The sequence below is a fragment of the Mastigoproctus giganteus genome, chromosome 3, assembly GCF_048544385.1.
Source record: "Mastigoproctus giganteus isolate SK-2022 chromosome 3, ASM4854438v1, whole genome shotgun sequence".
NCBI classification, from domain to species: Eukaryota; Metazoa; Arthropoda; class Arachnida; order Uropygi; family Thelyphonidae; genus Mastigoproctus; species Mastigoproctus giganteus.
Window position 1 is genome coordinate 206989129 of NC_143577.1, and position 20836 is coordinate 207009964.

The 20836-nt window shown below is 38.2% G+C and overlaps 1 protein-coding gene across 1 annotated transcript in view; it reads left to right on the plus strand.

Annotated features, from left to right (window-relative positions):
- Window positions 1–20836, plus strand: part of LOC150088630 (ral GTPase-activating protein subunit beta) — a 522786-nt gene that overhangs the window by 403921 nt on the left and 98029 nt on the right. The window contains exon 23 of the mRNA XM_090369596.1: window positions 6690–6860. Coding sequence (XP_090225722.1) covers window positions 6690–6860 — 171 coding nt within the window. The remainder of the gene's footprint in view (window positions 1–6689; window positions 6861–20836) is intronic.

Below are 20836 nucleotides of genomic sequence, written 5' to 3' on the forward strand. Positions count from 1 at the left end.
GCCTATAAATATTCAACGACGGATTCTGCTTTAGACTCAGAAATACAAATATTAACTAGCAGATTCTTGAACAGGGGTTATCCCATTAACACTATAAATCGAATTAGGGTACAAGCTAAGGATAGGATACAAAATACTGCACCAATCAACAATAGTAATATCAAAAAATACTTTATTTCTGTCCCATATGTTGAACAGTGGCACAAACAGCTTAACAGATTCTTTAAAGATACCGAATTTAAAATTATAGCTAGGCCTATACGGAAGTTACACACTATACTGAACAATCGCTCGGTTCTTTCGGCGTTCGCAACACAAATTAATGATCTAGTATACAACATTTCTTGCGGTGATTGCGACTCGTCTTATCAGGGTTCCACGCGGTTTTCTCTTAATATCCGTGTAAATCAACACGAAGCCTCTGTTCGTGCTTCTCGTTCAGCAGCGTCAGAATTAGCCTTTCATGCCATTAACGAAAAACATACTTTTTTATTTAACGAGGCCAAAATACTTAACGTTCAACGTAATTATACGCGACTATTAATTGCAGAAACCGTTGAAATTAAATTACACGAGAATTCTGTTAATGTTCGGCGGCCATATTTGATCTCCGATGCGTGGACCTTTACGCGCATGCGCGAAGACACATAATCACTATTTAAGTTGCAGGTTTAGCCTGATTCGATAATTTTCATTCCTGTGATCACGACAGTCGGTCGAAAAGCATTGTCAGCTTCAGGAAGGAAAATCGTTTTGAATATTTTCGTTAGATTCTTTTAATTGCGTTAATTTGAATTTTAATTGTTTTGAATTGATTTTGAATTGTGTTAAATTGATTATTTAATTATTTATAATTTACTTTAATTATTTATATTTTACTTTAATGTACCGGTAAGTTGTCGATTTTTTCGTTTTTTCCGTTTTAATTTCTGGAGGGTATCATACGGAAGTGTTCCACGTACTATATTGAGGTAAACTCCTCTTATTAATTTACTAATATCATTATCAACGTAGAACATATTGAGTATTACAGCTCTGATTCATACTATAAATGGGTAACATAAGCCAGAATATCACCAGTGGATCGACACTGACGGAATCCATACTGGCGATCGTTGATCAGACAGAAGGTTTCTAGGTAGTTTAAGAGTTGGCGGTTAATTGATTTCTCCATTACTTTAGAAAGAGTAGAAGTAATTGCAATGGGACGATAATTGGATGGGAGGGATTTGTCACCCTTTTTAGGAACTGGCTAGATATGAGCAAATTTCCAAGCAGAAGGAAAAACATCTTTGGAATAAGAAAGTGAAAAAAGGCAGCAAAGAACAGGAGTAAGTTCAGGAGCAGAGGTTTTGAGAACAAGTGGAAAAATACCATCTGGACCTGGAGCTTTCTTAGCATCAAGATTTGTCAAAATCCTTCTGACATTCTTTTGATGGAAGACTACAGGATTCATTGAATGGAGCATGTTGGGAATGGTGGAAAGTGCTTTACCAAGATCATTAATACAGGAGTTGGTAGAAAAATGCGATGCTAGCAAGTCAGCTTTATCCTTGACTGAAGTGACAACAGAAGCATCTGGTTTTGACAGAAGTGGGAGTAGAGATGGGCAAAAGTTGTGGCCAATAGCTTTGGCAAGAGACCAGAATGCTTGCCTACCATTAGGGCAAGAAGCAAGTTTTCTACTCTTAATCTGTTCAAAATCTAGTTTGGACTAATTAATAACTGCTTTACAATTGTTGCGAGCTTTGGTGTAGGCAGAAAATGAAACTGAAGATTTGGAAACAAGCCAATTACGATATGCAACGTTCTTCTCTTGAACAGCCTTAGTACATTTATTTGAAAACCAAGGTTTAGATAAAGGACGAGATTTTAAAGTGGAGTATGGAATAAAGGATTCCATTGCTACAAGAATAATTTCACTGACATGATCTGAGCAAATGTTGACATCAGAAATTTTGAAACATTAATCCGACCAAGGAAAAGAAGAAAATAAATCTCGCAGGTCATCCCATTTTGCATCCTTGTAATGCCGAACATTACGAGGTTGGAAATAGTCATGAGATAAATGCTCCATTGGAGAAGAGACAATCACCAAGTTGTGATCTGAGGTGCCCAAAGGACCACTCACTTCGACAGTTTACTTAACTTAGAAGCGTTGTTTGTTTGAAAAAGATCAAGTGTGTTGGTTGCATGGTTAGGATTGTCCAGTATTCTTGTAGGTAAATGAACAATCTGTGCAAGGTCATTAGTAATTGCAAAAGCCTCAGCATCTCGGCCAGCTAGGTCGGTGTGACAAGAAAATGGAAGCCAGCTGCAGTTGTGAACATTAAAATTACCAAGGAAAATTACCTCACTCTTAGGAAAGTTGGACTGGAGAAAGTCAAGTTGCAAAGAGAGGAAGTCAAAGAGCTCCAAGTGATTAGTGGAGTTGGGAAAAAAAGTAGAGACAACAGATGAATTTGATACAATGAGGTAGAGAGATTTTAAGCCAGAGAAGATCAAAGAGAGGAGATTCCAAATTACCAAGTCTCTGGCAGGGAATATTGGAATGGACATATGCACAAGTACCACCTTTGAGGCAAAAGGAATCATGTAGTGAATAATTTAGGCAACTGAGATGAGCTGTGGTTGAATGAACTGATAACTGAGATTCTGTCAGAAAAAGTGCATGGGGTTTGGCAGACTGCAAGTGGAAATGGATATCGTTGAGATTAGAATTGAGACCACATATATTTGTGAAATGAACTAGGAAGTGTTTGGGAGGTTTAGATCTTTTTGCAGATAATCTTACTCTTTTAGTTTCACAATTAATGGTATTGTCAAACCCCAGCATGTCCCCTCCACTTTTTCTTACTATTGAATAATAGTAAGAAAAAGTGGAGGGGACATGCTGTATGAAGTAATGAAATTTTTGCATACACATGGTAAGAATATACCCAGATCTTTGACATAATGTGGCCTCAACAATGCCTCCTGCATACACACTACTCAGACTCCCTCCAATCACTATCTGGCATAGTAGATCTAGCAAGATTATACACTAGCTGATTCGGAAGCTTCCTAAAGATTTACCAATAGGTTCCGTCCAGTGTACTAACTAGTGGCCAGCCTGTGAATACCATTTTAGAGCTGTACTCTCAAAATGTAAGGAAGATTGGATCTCACCATGATGTTTATCACAACCTCAAAAATCATCAGTCATACTGCATGATGGAAGAGATGGGGAAGGGTATGCAACATATCTGTATGTACATCTGTCTTTCAGGTATCCCCATGGCCAGAAATCACAGGGATTGAGACCTGTGATCGGGTTGGCCAGAACTGCAGAAAGTCTCTAGAAATGATGCGATCATTTCTGAATGTTTAACGGAGCAGTTCCTTCGCTTTTTCACCAACGTGGGGAGGGGCACCATCTTGCATTGGAGCACTACGGGCTCCAAGCATTGTCTTTCTTGCAGAGCAGGAATAATGTTATCTGTTTTAAGAGTTCAATACCGTGCAGTAATTATCGTACACTTTACTAGGGCCATGAGGTGTAGACTCTTCAAAGAAAAATAGTCCAATTATAAACTCTGCTGTGAATCCACACCATACTGTAATGTATAGACTTTGTAGTGGTGTTTCATGCACAGCAGATGGATGAGAAGTTCCCCGTATTCAGCAGTTTTGGGAATTTACAGCCTCATGAAGAGTGAAATGTGCCTCATCAGACCACACGATCATTCAAGCCCACGTATTGTCAAGTTCCATACGAAATCATAGAGCAAAGTCTATCTGTTGTTGCTGTTCACAAGACTAGTTCTTGCACTACGTGAATCTTGTACGGGAACCAGCATAAAGTTATTTGATGCAATTTACTTACAGTATACCAAGAAAGATTCAAGTCTCTTGACACACCTCTGGGATTACTGACTGGTAGTGTTTCGCATTCTGACCATTTCAAATGCCACTTCATCAACTATCTCCGTTCTGATATGTGGTCATCCCTTGCCTGGAATTACACCTAACTCTCCAGTTGCTTCAAATTTTTTTATTAGTTTTCGAAGCCCCACTTACGTCAAAGGTCCTTTACGCAAAACTTTTAGTTTCCGATATTCAAGTAGTGCTTCATTAGCATGTTGGGAATGGTGGAAACTACTATTATAGTTTTACTAAAAGAGCATGTTCCTTTTTTGTAAGAGCCATAATGGTTATTGACTATGCAATTGGCTTTATTGCATTTTATCTAACAGAATGTCATTAACAGAATATGATATGGTTACAAAGGAACTGGATGCAAAAAATAATTTTGATATCATCTATTTGGATTTCAGGAAAGCTTTTGACACTGTTGTGCATGAAAGACTATTGTACAAATTGGAGCAGAATGGTATTAAGGGAAAGTTGCTACAATGGATAAAAGGATGGTTAAGTGGGAGAAGACAGAGGGTTGTAATCAATGGGTGCTGCTCTTCGTGGACTAATGTTATTAGTGGAGTCCCACAGGGTTCAGTGTTGGGTCCACTGTTTTTTTGTATATTTATCAATGATATTGATGAAGGTATATCAGGCTTAATGTCAAAGTTTGCAGATGATACAAAGGTTGGCAGGGTTGTTAATGACAGTAATGGCAGTGTGCTACTGCAACAGGATCTAGATAATTTGTGCAGATGGGCTAAGAAGTAGCAACTGAAGTTTAACCTTGACAAATGCAAAGTACTACAAATGGGTAGAAGTAACCCCAGAGAAACGTACCAACTGTGTGGTACTACACTTAAGGTGGTAGAAAATGAAAAAAACCTGGGAGTAATTGTGCAGTCAGATATGAAGTTTTCTGAACAATGCAGACAGGCTGCCAGGGCAGGTCATAGGGTTTTGTCAATGATATATAGGAATTTTGCTAGCAGGGAAAAGGAGGTGACTATCCCTCTGTATAAGGCAATGGTCAGGCCACGCCTTGAGTACTGCGTACAGGTCTGGAGGCCTCATTTTAGGAAGGATGTAGATTTGCTTGAGCATGTACAGAGAAGGGCAACAAGATTGGTGAGGGGAATGAAGGGATCTTCTTACCAAGAGAGGCTTAAGTTCTGCAAATTGCAGTGGCTGGAGACTAGGCACCTGATTGAGGTGTATAAGGCCTTGAATGGGTTGAGCACGCTGAATTCTGATGAGATCCTTCCACTTGTTCAGATTACAAACCTAAGGGGGCATAAATTCAAATTAAGAAAAGACAGATATAGAATAGATGTGCAGAAATTTCCCTTTAGCCAGCGGGTGGTTAATTGCTGGAACAAACTTCCATCTGTCGTTCTGGAAGTTGATAGGTTAAATAAATTTAAGGAGGAACTGGACAGGCATTTGGAGGGAATGGTGTGTTTTTTTTTTTTTTTTTTTTGGCTGATGTTGCATAAGCTCATACACTTGCTTTCTTGCAGTACATGCCACTACTACTACTATTTCATAAGCAGCGTGTCTTGAAGTAAATGGCAACCTTTACATATGTGCAGCGAGGTATCTCCCTAGAGGCAGAAGTTTGAACAAATTTTTTTTCTTCTAGAAATCGCTTTCCCATTACCTAAATGACATACCCATCAATTTTTACAGTGCTAACTCTGACTGTTTTGACACTAGGGTCTCTTGAATAGGGAAACTTATTTTATAACCACCTGGTATATATGTTTCACCAATTTCTTACCGATTCCAAAACGTTACATTTTATATATATATATATATATATATATATCAGTATTAGTATAATGGCCACATGGTGCAAGGAAGCCTATGCCTTATGCTGCACCAGCCAAAAAAAATAATAAAATAAAATAACAAAAAATGCATAAAATTATAATAAGAATAAAAACATAATTAATAATAATAAGAAGAAAATTTTAAAAAATAATAATAATAATAAAAATTAATAAGAGAAATTTTAAAAAAAAATAATAAAAATTAATAAGAGAAATTTAAAAAAAAATAATAATAAAAATTAATAAGAGAAAAGGAAGTGGGCAACCTCTGCATTTCTCTCCTCCCTTAAGTAATTATCCAGCTGACCTTTGAATTCCCTAGACTGTCTATCAGCCTCTACCACCCATGTAGGTAACTTATTCCAGTAATTTATAACTCACTGGCTATTATAAAACTTCCCTGCAATCCAGTCTAAACAACTCCCCCATAACTTGAAATTATGGCCACTAGTTCTAGACTCATTTATAACCGTAAAAATTTCATCCTTATTCATTTTGCTTATGCCTCTCAGAGCCTTAAACACCTCAATCAAGTCTCCTTTAAGGTGCCTAGTTTCCAAGCTCTGCAACCCACATATTCGAAGTCTTTCCTCATATGGATGCCTTTTTCCGATCTCACCAGACAGGTTACCTATCTTTGGACCCTTTCAAGAAGAACAATGTCTTTCTTTTGGTGTGGCCTCCATACTTGAAAACACAGCATTCCAAGTGTGGTCTAACAATAGCCTTATATAATGGGATTATGACATAAAAGAGTAGTCTTCTTAATAAGTGACCTAATAAATTTTCCCTTTAAATTAGTACATTTAGATCAAAATTTTGAAATTGTTTTAGTTCTGGAACACTTTTCAATACAACCTTATAATTTTATAAGGTTGTATCGAAAAGATCTTTCAGAACTTGAGCTTCACTTATATATAAGTTTATTTGTAATATATTATTGCATAATTTTTTATACAGGAATCTATTACACAGCCTCTTCCTTCTCTTATGTCACTTGACCAGACTCAACAAAGTTTCCACCAACATTTAGAAGTCTTAGATGGAATTTCTAGTCGAACTAGTGACACGGTTTTTATCTTTTATGTTAAGAGCTCACAGACATCAGCAAGGGAAATTATGGAAAATGTGGTAGGTAAAATAAATACTTAAATTTTTAGTTGTGGTTAATGTGAATAGTTTTCAGTAAAGTGTAAGGTGCTTGTGGCATTTACCTTTCAAATGCTATTTTCTTCAGAATATTAATTGGCAGTTTCTAGTTTAAAAACTAGCTTTAGAAAACTTTTGAGTTCTTAATCCCCTCCCAAACTCCCTGTTTAAACCAGATGAATTATTTAAAAAGATTTAACCCTGTCCTTTAATGCAGTGTTTTCCAAACATACTGTGTCACACTGATGTTCCTCAAGAATTTCACTATTGTTCCACAAAATTTTCTACTAAAAATTATTACTTATTTACATTGATATTTTGATTTAAAATAAAACTTTCAACTTTGATGCCGACCAGGCTAGCCAAGTGGGTAAAGTGCCTGCCTGACAACTCAAAGGTTGTGGGTTCGAATCCCCCTTCGGTTTTGGATAAAAGTAAAATGAAAAAACTTTGAGAGGTGCATTATGGCCACAGAAGCCGATGCACCAAAAACTAAAAAAAAAAAAAAAATTAACTTTGACTTTTTTTTTTCGCTTTAAAATAAATCTAAGTTTGTTGTTTGTTTGTTTGTTTGTTTGTTATTTGGTTTTTAGGAGCATTAGCAACTAAGGCCATATTCCTCTGGGGATATGCAGTGGTCATTCCCTGACCTTTCCACATTCTCTGTATTTGGTGATCACGGGTTTGAACCCCGGTCTAATCAAGAAGCGTGTGCTACACACTGCCACTCCTGGCTACGGAGGCGCCATAATAATAAAACTAAGTGATTGTTGATATAGCTGTACAGAGGACAAATCCTTGCTATGTAATTAATTTGATTTGTTTTTTCCTTGATGTGGAGAGAAATGTTTTTGTAATCAAAGTTGATGAATGAAATAACATTTATATAGTTGTGTTCTGCCAATATAGAACACTATATATATGTTCCACCAATTTCTTACCAATTCCAAAGTGTTGCATTATTCAGAAAAGGTTGCAAAACACTGCTTTTATGAGTGTGACTGCATTCAGCATTGGCACCTCCGTAGCCGTATGGGCAGAAGCAGCAGCACATAGCACACGCTTCTTGATTAGACCGGGGTTTGAGCCCGTGACCACCAAATACGGAGGATGCAGAAAGGTCAGTGAATGACCACAGCATATCCCGGAGCAATATGGCCTTAGTTGCTAATGCTCCTAAAAACCAAATAACAAACAATTAACAAAACAAGACGGCCTCTGTAGCCGAGTGTTCAGGAGCAGGAGTGCAGTAGCACACGCTCTTTGAGTAGTGCGGGTTTCAAGCGCCTGACTGCTGAATACGGTCGATCTGCCAACCCGCACTGGACCAGCATGGCAGATTATAGTCCATTTCCCTCAGCATGAATTGTTGAGGAGGCTTCCATCCTGCAATGGGTTGATAATGGCTGCACTTTATTTATTAAAAAACAAGCATTCAGCATTCTTCTGATTTTATACATTATAATGTCTTTGCCACATCTGGAAAAATTGTTGAAATTATTTACTTTAGAGTTCTTTGTAGTTCAGAGTCACAGTTGATCTGAATGTCTTCGATAGATCCTTGATCTAAAATGAAATACTTTCAAAGAATTTCTCAGTTCTGGGACCGTGTTAGAATTGCACTTAGCAGATATTCGATTCCTACTATGAACAGCTGTTCCATCTCATTTCACAGATGCTAAACAGGGCAGAATCCAGTGATTGAGCAGGCTAAAGAAGTATAATAAAGTCACCTTTCATGCTTCTGAACCCATTCCTGAATGAACAGTGCCATGTTACATGGGCATTATCGATAACATGTATTTGCCTGTAGACTTGTGTTTAGGGGCTGATTTGTATGTTGTGCAGACTAAAAAACCTGGAATAACTCATGGGGAAAATCCTAATCCATACACCTGAGATTGGCTAACTACGGCCTTAATTTAATTGTAGTTTAGAAATTCCTCTAGTTATTAATGAGAATCAAATTCAGATGCCTCCAAACAAGTGGCAGGCATCAATGTATTTTGCTTACTAAACTGCTGCAGAAGTCTGTATGTAGTTACAAATTTGAATTATTATTTAAGGGCACCAGAGCTTGTCACTGATATCTATGATATCCATGAACACACTTTGTCCATATGACTAAATAGTATCATGGGCTGATGTTCATGAGAATACCTCATAATAACTCATGGAGGAAACCCCCCTTGCCTGAAATCAGCAACAATGGCCTTGATTTGATATGTTCAGCCACATTTTCATGTTCACTATGCCATATGTTTAGCTAGTCATTTCTGACACACATGCAGTGCAAGCAATAAGATTCCTTGATTCATGGGAGAACTGCCTTTGGCAATACCCCCCCCTTCCCCAAGACAAGGCATTCCCACCTCCGGCTGTATGCTTTGCTGCTGTAGTTTCTTAAAATTTAGAAAATTTAAGTGCTCACCATTAGCTGTTAGTATTTAATTAAGATACATTGATTGACTGCATTGTATTGAAAACTTTTGAATCAAGTGTTTTATAATGGATCTGGGTTACTGTATAACCTAAATCTGTTATATGGAGAATTTATTCTGATAAATGCTGCTTGCGAGAAGCATAAAATTGTAAAAAAACATGTTGAATCATCTTATTATCAGTGGGGTTCATCTGATCTTCTGACTGTCTCACTTATTCTTTTAAAAAATTTCACTCACGTCCATCACCCTTTATACAGTTCCTTTTTTAACTGCTAACAAAAACTTTTTTTTTTTTTTTTTTTTTTTTGTCCATCCATTATTCTGCAACTTGGATATGTGATGTATAACACCACTTTATAATTCCATATGACTAAATAGTATCTTATTTCTTCTGGTTTAACTTATGGCAGTAAAATGAAATTGGGTTGAAACTATGTAACAGCCAGTTTAATATTTCTCTCTGTTTAATAAAAGGAATCGTCTTTTTTGTTAAAACAAGTTACATCTCAAAACACTGAAACATTAGGAGCAGGTCGCATACATTACACTAATGGATTTTACACAGCTCACATGCCATACTTCATGCACTGTTGCTGTATTGTTTAATTATATTCATAATTAAAATGTGTCTAATGTTTGTAACGTTTTATCTAACTGCTCCAAATTCAAAAGCCAACACTTCTAATGTAACAAAACTCACCTCCAGCTCCACTTAGCTTAATGCATTAATTAAGATGAAGTGGAAGAAAGAAAGAAACTGTTAAACTGCAACCTATTCCTTCCTGAAGGTGCCCCTTTACATGAGAAACATCAGCTCCCCAGCTCCAGAGGGAATGGGTTTCATTATACCAGTTTCTTTCTTTCTGTATACTTCATCTTAATTAATGCATTAAATCAAGAGGAGTTGGGGTGAGTTTTGTTATAATAGAAACATTGGCTGTTTGATATACAGGCAGTTCCTGCTTTACAAGCTTTCGCTTTACAAGTTCCCGGGTTTACGAGTTCTTTTTTTTTTTTCCAAGTATCAACAAAATCAAAAATATGAACATTAATTGCAATAAATGCTAAACATTCATAAATGTGTATAATACAGCATTACTGTGCATGCATTTGTTTGTTCAGGCAGAGATAAGGAGGGAGGCCCAACTCTGAAAGAATTCCATATTTTAGTTGCAATCATAATAACAGAATGTGTGTGGGACCAGGCTACCACAAGATATCATATATCGGTCATGAAAAATGCATCATATGCTCTATTCACACTATTAGTGAGTGCTCGGCACAGACTAGTAGCAAGCATGTGGGAAGTGCCTCTTGCTGACACAGATGACGTAATTTCTGTGAACGATCAGATTTACTCAGCAGGAATCCCCAAGGATGTTTCACATCAAAAAGCCTGCACAACTGCGAGCCCATTGTTAAAATATTCACTGTTCACCACTGTGTGTGTGTGTGTGTGTGTGTGTGTGTGTGTGTGTGTGTGTGTGTGTGTGTGTGTGTGTGTGTGTGTGTGTGTGTGTGTGTGTGTGTGGAAATTATTTGTAAGTCATTCCCAACAATACACCTGTTGTACAAGATTGTTTTTACACTAGTCTACATTTTAAAAAAAGTTCTCTGATAAGTAATCTGAATTGCATTTTTAATGAAAAATTTGTCTTGTCAGAATTTTTTACAAATAAAAAAAAATATATATTTATGTATTGGTTGGTGATGATTCTGTCTTTATTTTTTTCAAATTTTCCACATAAGTTATTTTAATATAAAAATATGTAAAAACAGAAATATCAAAGGCTTCATCCTCCTGTCAAGCATAGATGGTTGCAACATCCTTTTTGACTTCCTCAGGCATTTAGTTCCAATGATAATTCCTCTTTTTAGTATCCAGCAAGAGTTGACCATTGTATTAACATGTTATCCTCTTTGGAACCTTTTTTGCCTTTTCTCTCTTATATTCTGACAAAATCGTCCCCCCTACTTTTCACTTGTACTACCTTAATTTTTTTTTGGGAAATAGTTGTGATGAGAACCCCAGAAGAAGTTAACGTTTTTTTTCATATGTAAGCAGTAGGGATTTAGTTCAAACATGCTTGAAACAATTTGATTTTCTATTCAGGACTTGGATAAACTGGTTCATTAAATCACATTATATGCTGAGCAGATATCAATACTTTGTTTCAATGTGCTTGCTAGTGGCCTCTCTTTAATATTCTTCAAACCTTGTGTCAGAGATCGTCTTGATGACGACATTTTTCTTTCCCAGTGTTCACTTCTTGCTCGACTATCTCACTTGCACAGAATGCAAGGTGCTTTTTGTGTAACCAAGCTGTTGGCCAAAGTAGCAGAATTACTTTAAAATCTGCACATCTCCACACACTAGCCAACCATGATCATTATACCAATTTTTTTTTTACAAAATAAGCTTAACATTTTTATATTTCTCTTTTAGGTGCATTTTATAAGCTAGAGGAATGGATGCATACTTGTTTCCATTATGAATGACTCCTTTGTGGATTTGCTTCATTGAGTCAATAAATAGCTGCCACTCAGTAGGAAATCCCAAAAAAGTTCATAACTGCAAGAATATTGTTGCAATGTATCATTAGGTGCCTCCGTAGCCAGGTGGCAGGAGCAGCAGTGCATAGCACACGCTTCTTGATTAGACCGGGGTTTGAGCCCATGCCCACCAAATTCGGAGGATGCGGAAAGGTCAGGAATGACCACCACATATCCCTGGAGCAATATGGCCTTAGTTGCTAATGCTCCTAAAAACCAAATAACATAACAAGAACAAGCAATGTATCATTGAGCTTTTTTTTTAGAAAAATGGAGAGCCAATTCTTTTTTCACTGTCTACATCTTGAAACGACTGTTCCTCCTGGGGCAGCAGATTCTTAGTTTTTAGTCCTGATCCTAAAAGCTCTGCATATCCTTTAGATTTATTTAAATCTCTCATGAGATCATCAGGTTCACTTTGTGTAAACAGCTATTGTCTAGAGTTGCGAATTTTTTTGTAACAACAGTTTATGTCATCCTCTAGATCTCTGATGGCTTATGTTCAAGAGCAACTTGTGGAGGTGTTACTCCACAAGTTGTTACTCCACTAGTTCAAATCCATAAGTTTACTGGCTTTACAGATGAAGTAATGTTGTCTGGGTGCACAATTCTCTGCTTATTCTTCACATTATAACCTGATACATTTATGGAACAAAAGTAGCAGTTATTAATGTGATGCTGAGGTTCCTTCCAGACCTTGGGAATAGCAAGTGTCAGAACTTTCTTTTTACCACATTTCCACAATCACAAGTCCTCTACACATGTATGGCACACTTAATTGCAAGGGGGAGGAGACAGATTTTATCTTCATCACCTAATTTAATTCAAAAATATGCATATATACCTTTGTTCACAAATGATGTTATATCCTGTCTTTGTTTCATAACAACATACTGCAAATGTAACAGAATATATTTATATTGTTCACACGATGACAAGTTGCTACTGTCAACTTTCACACAGAATGTGATTTTTACATAGCAGGTACTAGTTAGCAGAAGTGCACAAAGACAACTGAATGTGGACGAAATACTTCATAGGCGTATATAGCTACCTGACTTGCAAGTCTTAATGTGTCTGAACACATCTGAGTACATCTGTACCTGCCAGTCACAAAGGAAGTAGTATGCATATCACATATACATAGTATCTACGAAAACAGTGTGTATCTGTGAAAAAATTCTAGATCATTAGGATTAGATTTGGATTTTTAGAATTGACTTCAAGTACTCCTAAAAACACTGTGAATTTTCAAAACATCAAAATCTTACAGACCAGTGTTATCAGCAAAGTAACATTTTTATTAGTGCATATTTAACCCTTTGAGAAATATATATTGGGTGCAAACCGGAAGGTTCCAGAATGGGATAATAAATTAATTTAGACTTATGTTAATTACATGTCTGCATTGGCCCCTTCAAAGTAGGCTCCTCCAGAGTTTATATATCGACTCCCAACACTTATGTTTGAAGCCCCTCTGAAACTCGTTGCATGATGCCATATAGTACTTTCTATGATTCAGCTTTAATTTCTGAAATGTCTTTAAATCTTTGTCCTTTTAAGTGGATTTTCATTTTGGGGAACAGGAATAAGTCACGAGTGTGAGACCATTGCCATTTTCTTCTAGCTAAAAACTGCCAAAGACTTACTTGGGGACCTTATGTTGATGATGCCGTCCAACACTCTTTCTGTGATTCAGCCTGAAATTCTGTGATGTCCTCAAATCGTTATCCTCTTAAGTGGATTTTCATTTTGGGGAACAGGAAGAAGTCACAGAGCTGGGTCAAGAGAATAGGAAGAGTCTGGGACTATTGCCATTTTGTTCCTGGCTAAAAACTGCTGAACACAAAGCCATGTGGACTGGTGCTTTGTTGTGATGCACAATCTCGAGTGCACCATTTTTCTGGGCATTTTCTTCTGACATCCTCCCTCAAACAAACACCTTAGGACCCTGATGTACAACTGATGATTTACAGCATAGCTTGGCAGTAAAAACTCCTGATAAATAATTCCCTCTGAAGAAAATAATCAGCATGCTCTTCACATTGGAACTGACCTGCCTTGCCTTTTTTGGATGTGGAAATGGGAGCACTGCTGCATTTCTGGGTCATACATTTTTGTAATGAGCAGCAGCCTAGAGAGCAAGTTGCTGAGGATTTCAAGAGCTGCTGGGAGTCATCATGGAACAAGTAAATACATGGGCTGTGTTAGGGTACCTAAGAGTAAGAACAGGTGCATGCATACTTGCATATACACCAATGCTGTAAATAAATTTGACGATATGAATTGCTGATCAAGACATCAAAGGCAGATATTGTTGGGATATCAAAGACATGGTGTCACAGAGATATAAGCAATGCAGAATTGGAATTTGGGGAGTACAATATGTACAGAAAGTAAATAAACACATAAAATCTAAGGAAGTACAACCAGTTGACATGGGTGGACAGTGCAATGTTGAGTCACTTTCATGTGACATAAACAATGGGAAAGGGAAAATGAGAGTAGGAGTGTGTTATTGGCCTAATGACTCCGATGTGTACAATGAACAATTACACAGAGAAATAGAGTGGTTCAGTAAATCAGAATGTCTTGTAATGGGGGATTTTACCTTTCCAGATATTGACTGGAACTTGTGGATTGATCAATCGCATGCTAGCAAAACTTTTGTTGATTTATTGGAGGATTGTTTTCTACAGCAACACATTTGAGGGACAGTCAGAGGAAGTAATACTCTTGATCTGATTATTAGCAGTGAATATTCATGCATTAGGAATTTGCAGGTAAAGGAACCACTAGGTGACAGTGATCATAGTGTACTAATGTGGGATTTACTTAAAGATATAACCACATCAAGGGACCGCAGTGGTCTCAGACAGTTTTTAAATTCTATACTGTGGGACCAATTGATGATGTTGCTAACAGCAAATTCTAAATGGGAAGCATTCAAGGAAGTAATCTTGGAAGTTACTAGACTTTTCATACAAACTAAGAAATACTGTTCAAGATTTAGGCCTAAATGGATGTCAGATGACTAATTGGGCATGTGGCAGAGAAGAAAAATGCATGGAATGCTTATAAATTATCTGCCATAGGCTTCTATGGCAGATATAAGCTAGTCTGTAATCAAGTCACAAAGGAAGTTAGGCAAGCGAAGGCTGATTACAAGAGATCCTTGGCAAAGAAAAACAACAAAGATTTCTTTACTTATGTAAACTCTAGAAGGAAGGGGATGAATCAGATTGGTCCACTTTATGATGGTGGTTCGACTGTTGTTGATCCTGCTCAGTTAGTTGACAAACTGAAAGAGTATTTTGCATCTACGTTCACACATTAGGAATTCTGTAAGGAAGGGGAGGAGAGAAGTTTACTAAACTCTAACAGGGAGCTAAATGATTGTGTAATAACGGAGAGCAAAGTGGAGGAGAAATTGTTGAAGTTAAACATAAAAAAAGGCACCTGGAGCAGATGGAATCAATCAAGTTATATTGAAGGAGGCAGTGAGGAAAGTAAGCAAGTGCTTAGTCATAATTATAGGAGCATCCTTAGATTCGTGGGAGGTCTCCATGGACTGGAGATGTGCAAATCTATCTCCAATTCACACGTGTTTAACTTCTGTTCTGGTGAAAATAATGGAGATACCGATTAAAGATGTGATGCAGGATCACATAGACACGACTGCAGTAATAGTTTAAACACAGCATGGGTTTGTTAAATAAAGTCTTGTCTGATCGATTTGATTGGATACTACGATGTGGTCACAAAGAAACAATGTCAAAAATAATTTTGATATTATATACTTGGATTTCAGGAAAGTTTTTGATACTGTTGCACATGGAAGACTGCTGTACAAATTTGTGAGTTAAGCCATTAAGGGTAAGTTGCTACAATGGATAAAGGGATGGTTGAGTGGTAATCAATGGACACTGCTCTTCGTGGACAAATGTTATGAGTGGAGTTCCCCAGGGTTCAGTGCTGGGCCCATTGTTGTTTTGTGTATTTATCAATGATACTGATGAAGGTATATCAGGATTAATGTCCAAGTTTGCAGATGATACAAAGGTTGGCAGGGTTGTTAACGACAGTAAAGACAGTATGCTACTGCAACAGGATCTAGAAAAGTTAGGCAGATAGGCTGAGAAGTGGCAACTGAAGTTAAACGTTGACAAACAAAGTACTGCATAGGGTAGCAGTAACCCAAGAGAAATGTTCCAACTATGTGGCACTACACTCAGGGAGGTGAAGAATGAAAAAGACCTGGGGGTAATTTTGCAGTCAGATATAAAGTTCTCTGAGGAGTGCAGACTGGCTGACAGAGTAAAATCCTGGAGTTTTGTCAATGATATATAGGAATTTTGATAGCAGAGACAAGGAGGTGATTATCCCTTTGTATAAGGCAGTGGTCAAGCCACACCTTAAGTACTGCATGCATGTCTGGAGGCCTCAATTTTAGAATGTTGTAGAGTTGGTAGAACGAGTACAGAGAAGAGCATCAAAATTGGTGAGAGGAACAAAGAGGTGCTATTACCAAGAGAGGCTTAAATTCTGTAAGGTGCAGCATCTGGAGACTAGACACTTGCGAGGTTATCTGATTGAGGTGTAAAAGGCCTTGAATGGTTTGAGCAGGCTCAGTGCTGATGGGATACTTCTGCTTGCTCAGATTAAGAACCTGAGGGGGCATACATAGATTCAAATTGAGGAAAGACAGTTATAGAATAGATGTGCAGAAGTTTGCCTTATACCAGCGGGTAGTTGATTGCTGGAACAGACTTCCATCTGTTGTTGAGGAAGTTGATAGCTTAAATAAATTCAAGGCTGAACTAGACGAACATTTGTAGTGAATGGATGGGTGAAATGGGTAAAACCAGTTTTCATCCTGTGTTATGACCTTGAAAAGGAGGTTTCTGTTCTTTCTGACCTGTGCTTGCAGGTCCCTGCACACAAAAAAGCTGGTCCTGTTTCTGTTCGTCGTTTCACAGCACTCCACCTCATGTTTAAATATTCTATTTAAGTGTCAGTAAGTAAGCTAGGCCTATCATGTCACAAATATCATTAATCAGATGTCATCTGTCCTCGCAGGATGATGTGATGCACTTTTCCAACGTGACAGTGGATCACTTGAGTGCTAAAAAACCTCAGTCGAAATTTGGCCTCCCTCCAAAGGCGAATACCATTGAAAGGTTTGTGCTTTACCCCTAGCATCATTACCAAACACTCATTTAAACATTTGTAAGTCTCTGAAGCTGTTTACCCAAGTTTATGATAAAATTTGATGGAAATTTGCTGTTCCTTAATATCTAGAGTCTGCATGAATAGCACGATTATAATGTCCATCCTTCCCCGCACTAGGTGAAAGGCCTGAGTTCCTGTCCCATCAGTGATTCAAGGAACTTTTATTGGCTTATTTCACTCCTTAACTTGGTCAGTTCGTCTGAGGTGTGGATAGCAAGATTTTTTTTTCCCGCTAGAAACTGTCCTTTTTTTTTTTTTGTTCAGCAAAACAGGAAAATTGACCAGAGAATACCTGCATTTTATGGACATAATACACATGGATGGATGAGTTTCTCCTTGAATGGACCTAATGTGACAATGTTTCTTTCACCATTCTACTTAACTACAAAAATTGCAAGACACACTCAACAGAAACACACTTGAACGTCAATTGCATACAAGCAAACGTCCTTTTTGTGTAAACTTGTTACACTAATTCGCAATTTTCCTGAAGGCAAACTTCTGCACATCTGTCCTGCAACTATCTTTCCTCAACTTCGATTTATGTCCAATCACATGTGTAATCTCAGCAATTGGAAGAATATCATTAACATTCAGCTTACTCGATCAATTAAAAGGTTTAAACACCTCAATCAGAACTTCCCAGAAATCGCTAGTCTAGAAACACTGCAGTATGCAGAACTGAAGCCTTTCTGCGTAACAGCACCAGAGGCAGACTGGGTCAAAAATTCTTACCAGGGAAATTTGTAGCAGCCTCATACCAGTGTTTATGGCCAAAATCACACCAACCTTCGTCCTACCGGGGTTTCCCCAGTAATGGCCAGTCTGCCTCTGAGGAGCACCCACTGAGGAGTTCCCGTCACCAATCTGGTTGCCCTTCTCTGCACCTGTTCCAGCAGATCTAACTTCCTAAAGTGAGGCTCCAGACCTGTATGAAGTACTCAAGTCGCAGCCTAAACATGGCCTTATAGAAAGAGATAACCACTCCTTATCCCTGCTAGCAAAGTTTCTGCCTATCATTGACAAAACCCCATGAGCTGTCCTGGCAGCGTGTCTGCACTGCTCAAGAGAATTTCATGTTTGATTGCACAATTACCCCCAGGTCTTTTTCATTCTCCCTGAGTATAGTACTACTTCAACTAGTTAACCTTTGGCTGCTATTTCTCAGCACATCAACCTAATTTTCCTATATCTTATTGCATTAGCTCACCCTGATGAACCACCCACTTCTTATCTTCATATATTCCTCAAGAGTTGGTGGTAGGTGACCTTGTCACTGGCTAGCTTCTTTGTGACTATTCAGACCTTTTAAAAGGTTCAGTTTGGAATAACTCGAATGTTCCTCCCCAAATCTTAGACTTGATGGCAGGTCTGAGTCAGCTTTTCCTTAGTCTTGATTTCAAACTGTTCAGGTTGCTTCATCCTGGTAGATGGACACTTTGAAGGGTAGAAGTGCTTCACAAGTGCCTCTGCAGGCCAAGATGAAGCAAGGCTGACTAGTTTGTAGTTAGATTCCACTGTAATGATTTTGAATGATGCATAGTATGGTTGTTTATTGGTGAGCCTAGTAACTTGTGCATCTGTACCTATGTATTCATTCAAATAACATCACATCTGTTCAACTGGTGCCTGTGGAATAGGTGGGAGACAAAAATTGATCTTTTACATGATAAGATTTTCAGCAGAATCGCATGAATTTTCATTCGGTTAGCAGTCCTGACTGTGGGCTTCGTGTTGAAGTTCAGTTTTTTTGGTGTGTTTTCTGAGTTTTTTGTGCATTTCTGCTTGCCTTCGAAAAATGTCATCATCTTAGGATATTTTGGCAGTCCTGGTTGGGTTGTTTCTTTGATGCGCGGTGAAAGGAATGATTTTGGGATGTTTTGCTGTGAGAAGGAAACTTTGGGATCCAATTTGGCTGATTAGGACCCTCTGGTACCTTAAATTGTGGAATTTGCATGCTGGGAATTCCATCAGTCTCCTCTTCCTCTAGGGTGGGAGCTGGATCTGTAGCCTAAGGGCATTCTCTGGGATGCCTGGGCAGTTGATTGACTAGATTTGAGGACTTCTGCAAATTATTATTATTATTTTATTATTATTATTAGCTATATGGTGCAGGGAAGCCTGAGGCTTTTTTAGCATTAGCATTAGGAGGCATATGATGCAAGAAAGCAAGCTTATGCAGCATCACCCAAGGGGGGGGAACTTCCATTTCACCCCTCCGTTCGTTTGAAATACCTGTCCAGCTGAGCCTTAAATTTATTTAGGCTATCAACTTATACGACAAGGAATGGAAGTCTGTTCTACCAACCAACTACCCGCTGGCTAAAGGCAAATTTCCAGACATCTATCCTACATCTGTCTTTCCTCAATCTTAATTTATGCCCTCTCAGGTGATTAATCTGAGCAAGAGGAAGAATCCCATCGGCATTGAGCATGCTCAAACCATTCAAGACTTTATACACCTCTATCAGATCACCTCGCCGGTGCCTAGTCTCCAGACACTGTAATTTGCACAATTTAAGCCTTTCTTCATAAGAGCAACACTTTGTTCCATTCACTAATCTTGTTGCCCTTCTCTGTACTTGTTCCAGCAGCTCTACATAATTCTTGAAATGGGGCCTCCAGACCTGTATACAGTACTCAAGGTGTGGCCTGACCATTGCCCTATACAAGGGAATAATCACCTCCTTATTCCTGCCAGAAAAATTCCTGTATATCATTGACAAGACACCATGAGCTACTCTTGCAGCCTGTCTGCACTGCTCAGAGAACTTCATATCTGCCCGCACAATTACCCCCAGCTCCTTTTCATTCTCTACCACTGTCACTGCAGTACCACAGAGTTGATACGTTGCTCTGGGGTTGCTGTTTCCCATATGTAGTACTTTACATTTGTCAATGTTAAACTTCATTTGCCACCTTTCAGCCCATCTGCTCAACCTTTCCAGATCCTATTGCAGCAGCATAGCATCAGTAGTGTCCTTAACAACCCTGCCAACCTTTCTATTGTCTGCAAACTTGGACATTAAGCTTGATATACCATCATCAGTATCATTTATAAATATAGAAAACAATAATGGACCCAACACTGAATCCTGAGAGACTCCACTAATAACATTAGTCCACGATGAACAGTGTCCATTGATTACTACTCTCAGTCTTCTCCCTGTCAACCATCCCTTTATCCATAGCAGCAATTTGCCTCCAGTGCCACTCTGCTCCAATTTGTGCAGCAGTCTTCCATGTGCAACAATATCAAAAGCCTTTCTAAGATCCAAATATATAATATCAAAGTTATTCCCTGCATCCAGTTCTTTTGTGACTGCATCATAGTATCCAATCAAATTGGTCAGACAAGACTTTCCCTTAACAAAACAATGCTGTGTCCGAGCTGTAACGTCTTGTCTAGATGATCCTGCAGTGCTTCTTTAATCAGCGCCTCCATTAATTTTCCTGGAACAGAAGTTAAACTCACAGGTCTATAATTACTTGTGTCAGCCTTTGATCCTCCTTTGTGAATTGGGGTCACATTTGCACATCTCCAGTCTATGGATACCTCCCCTGAGTCCAAGTAAGCTCTCATAATTATGACTAAGGGTTTGCTTACATCCTTTGCTACCGCCTTTAATATAACTGGATAGATCCCATCCACCCCAGGTGCCTTTCTTGTGTTTATCTTCAACAATTTCTCCTCCACTTTACTCTCAGTTATTACAAGATTATCTAGCT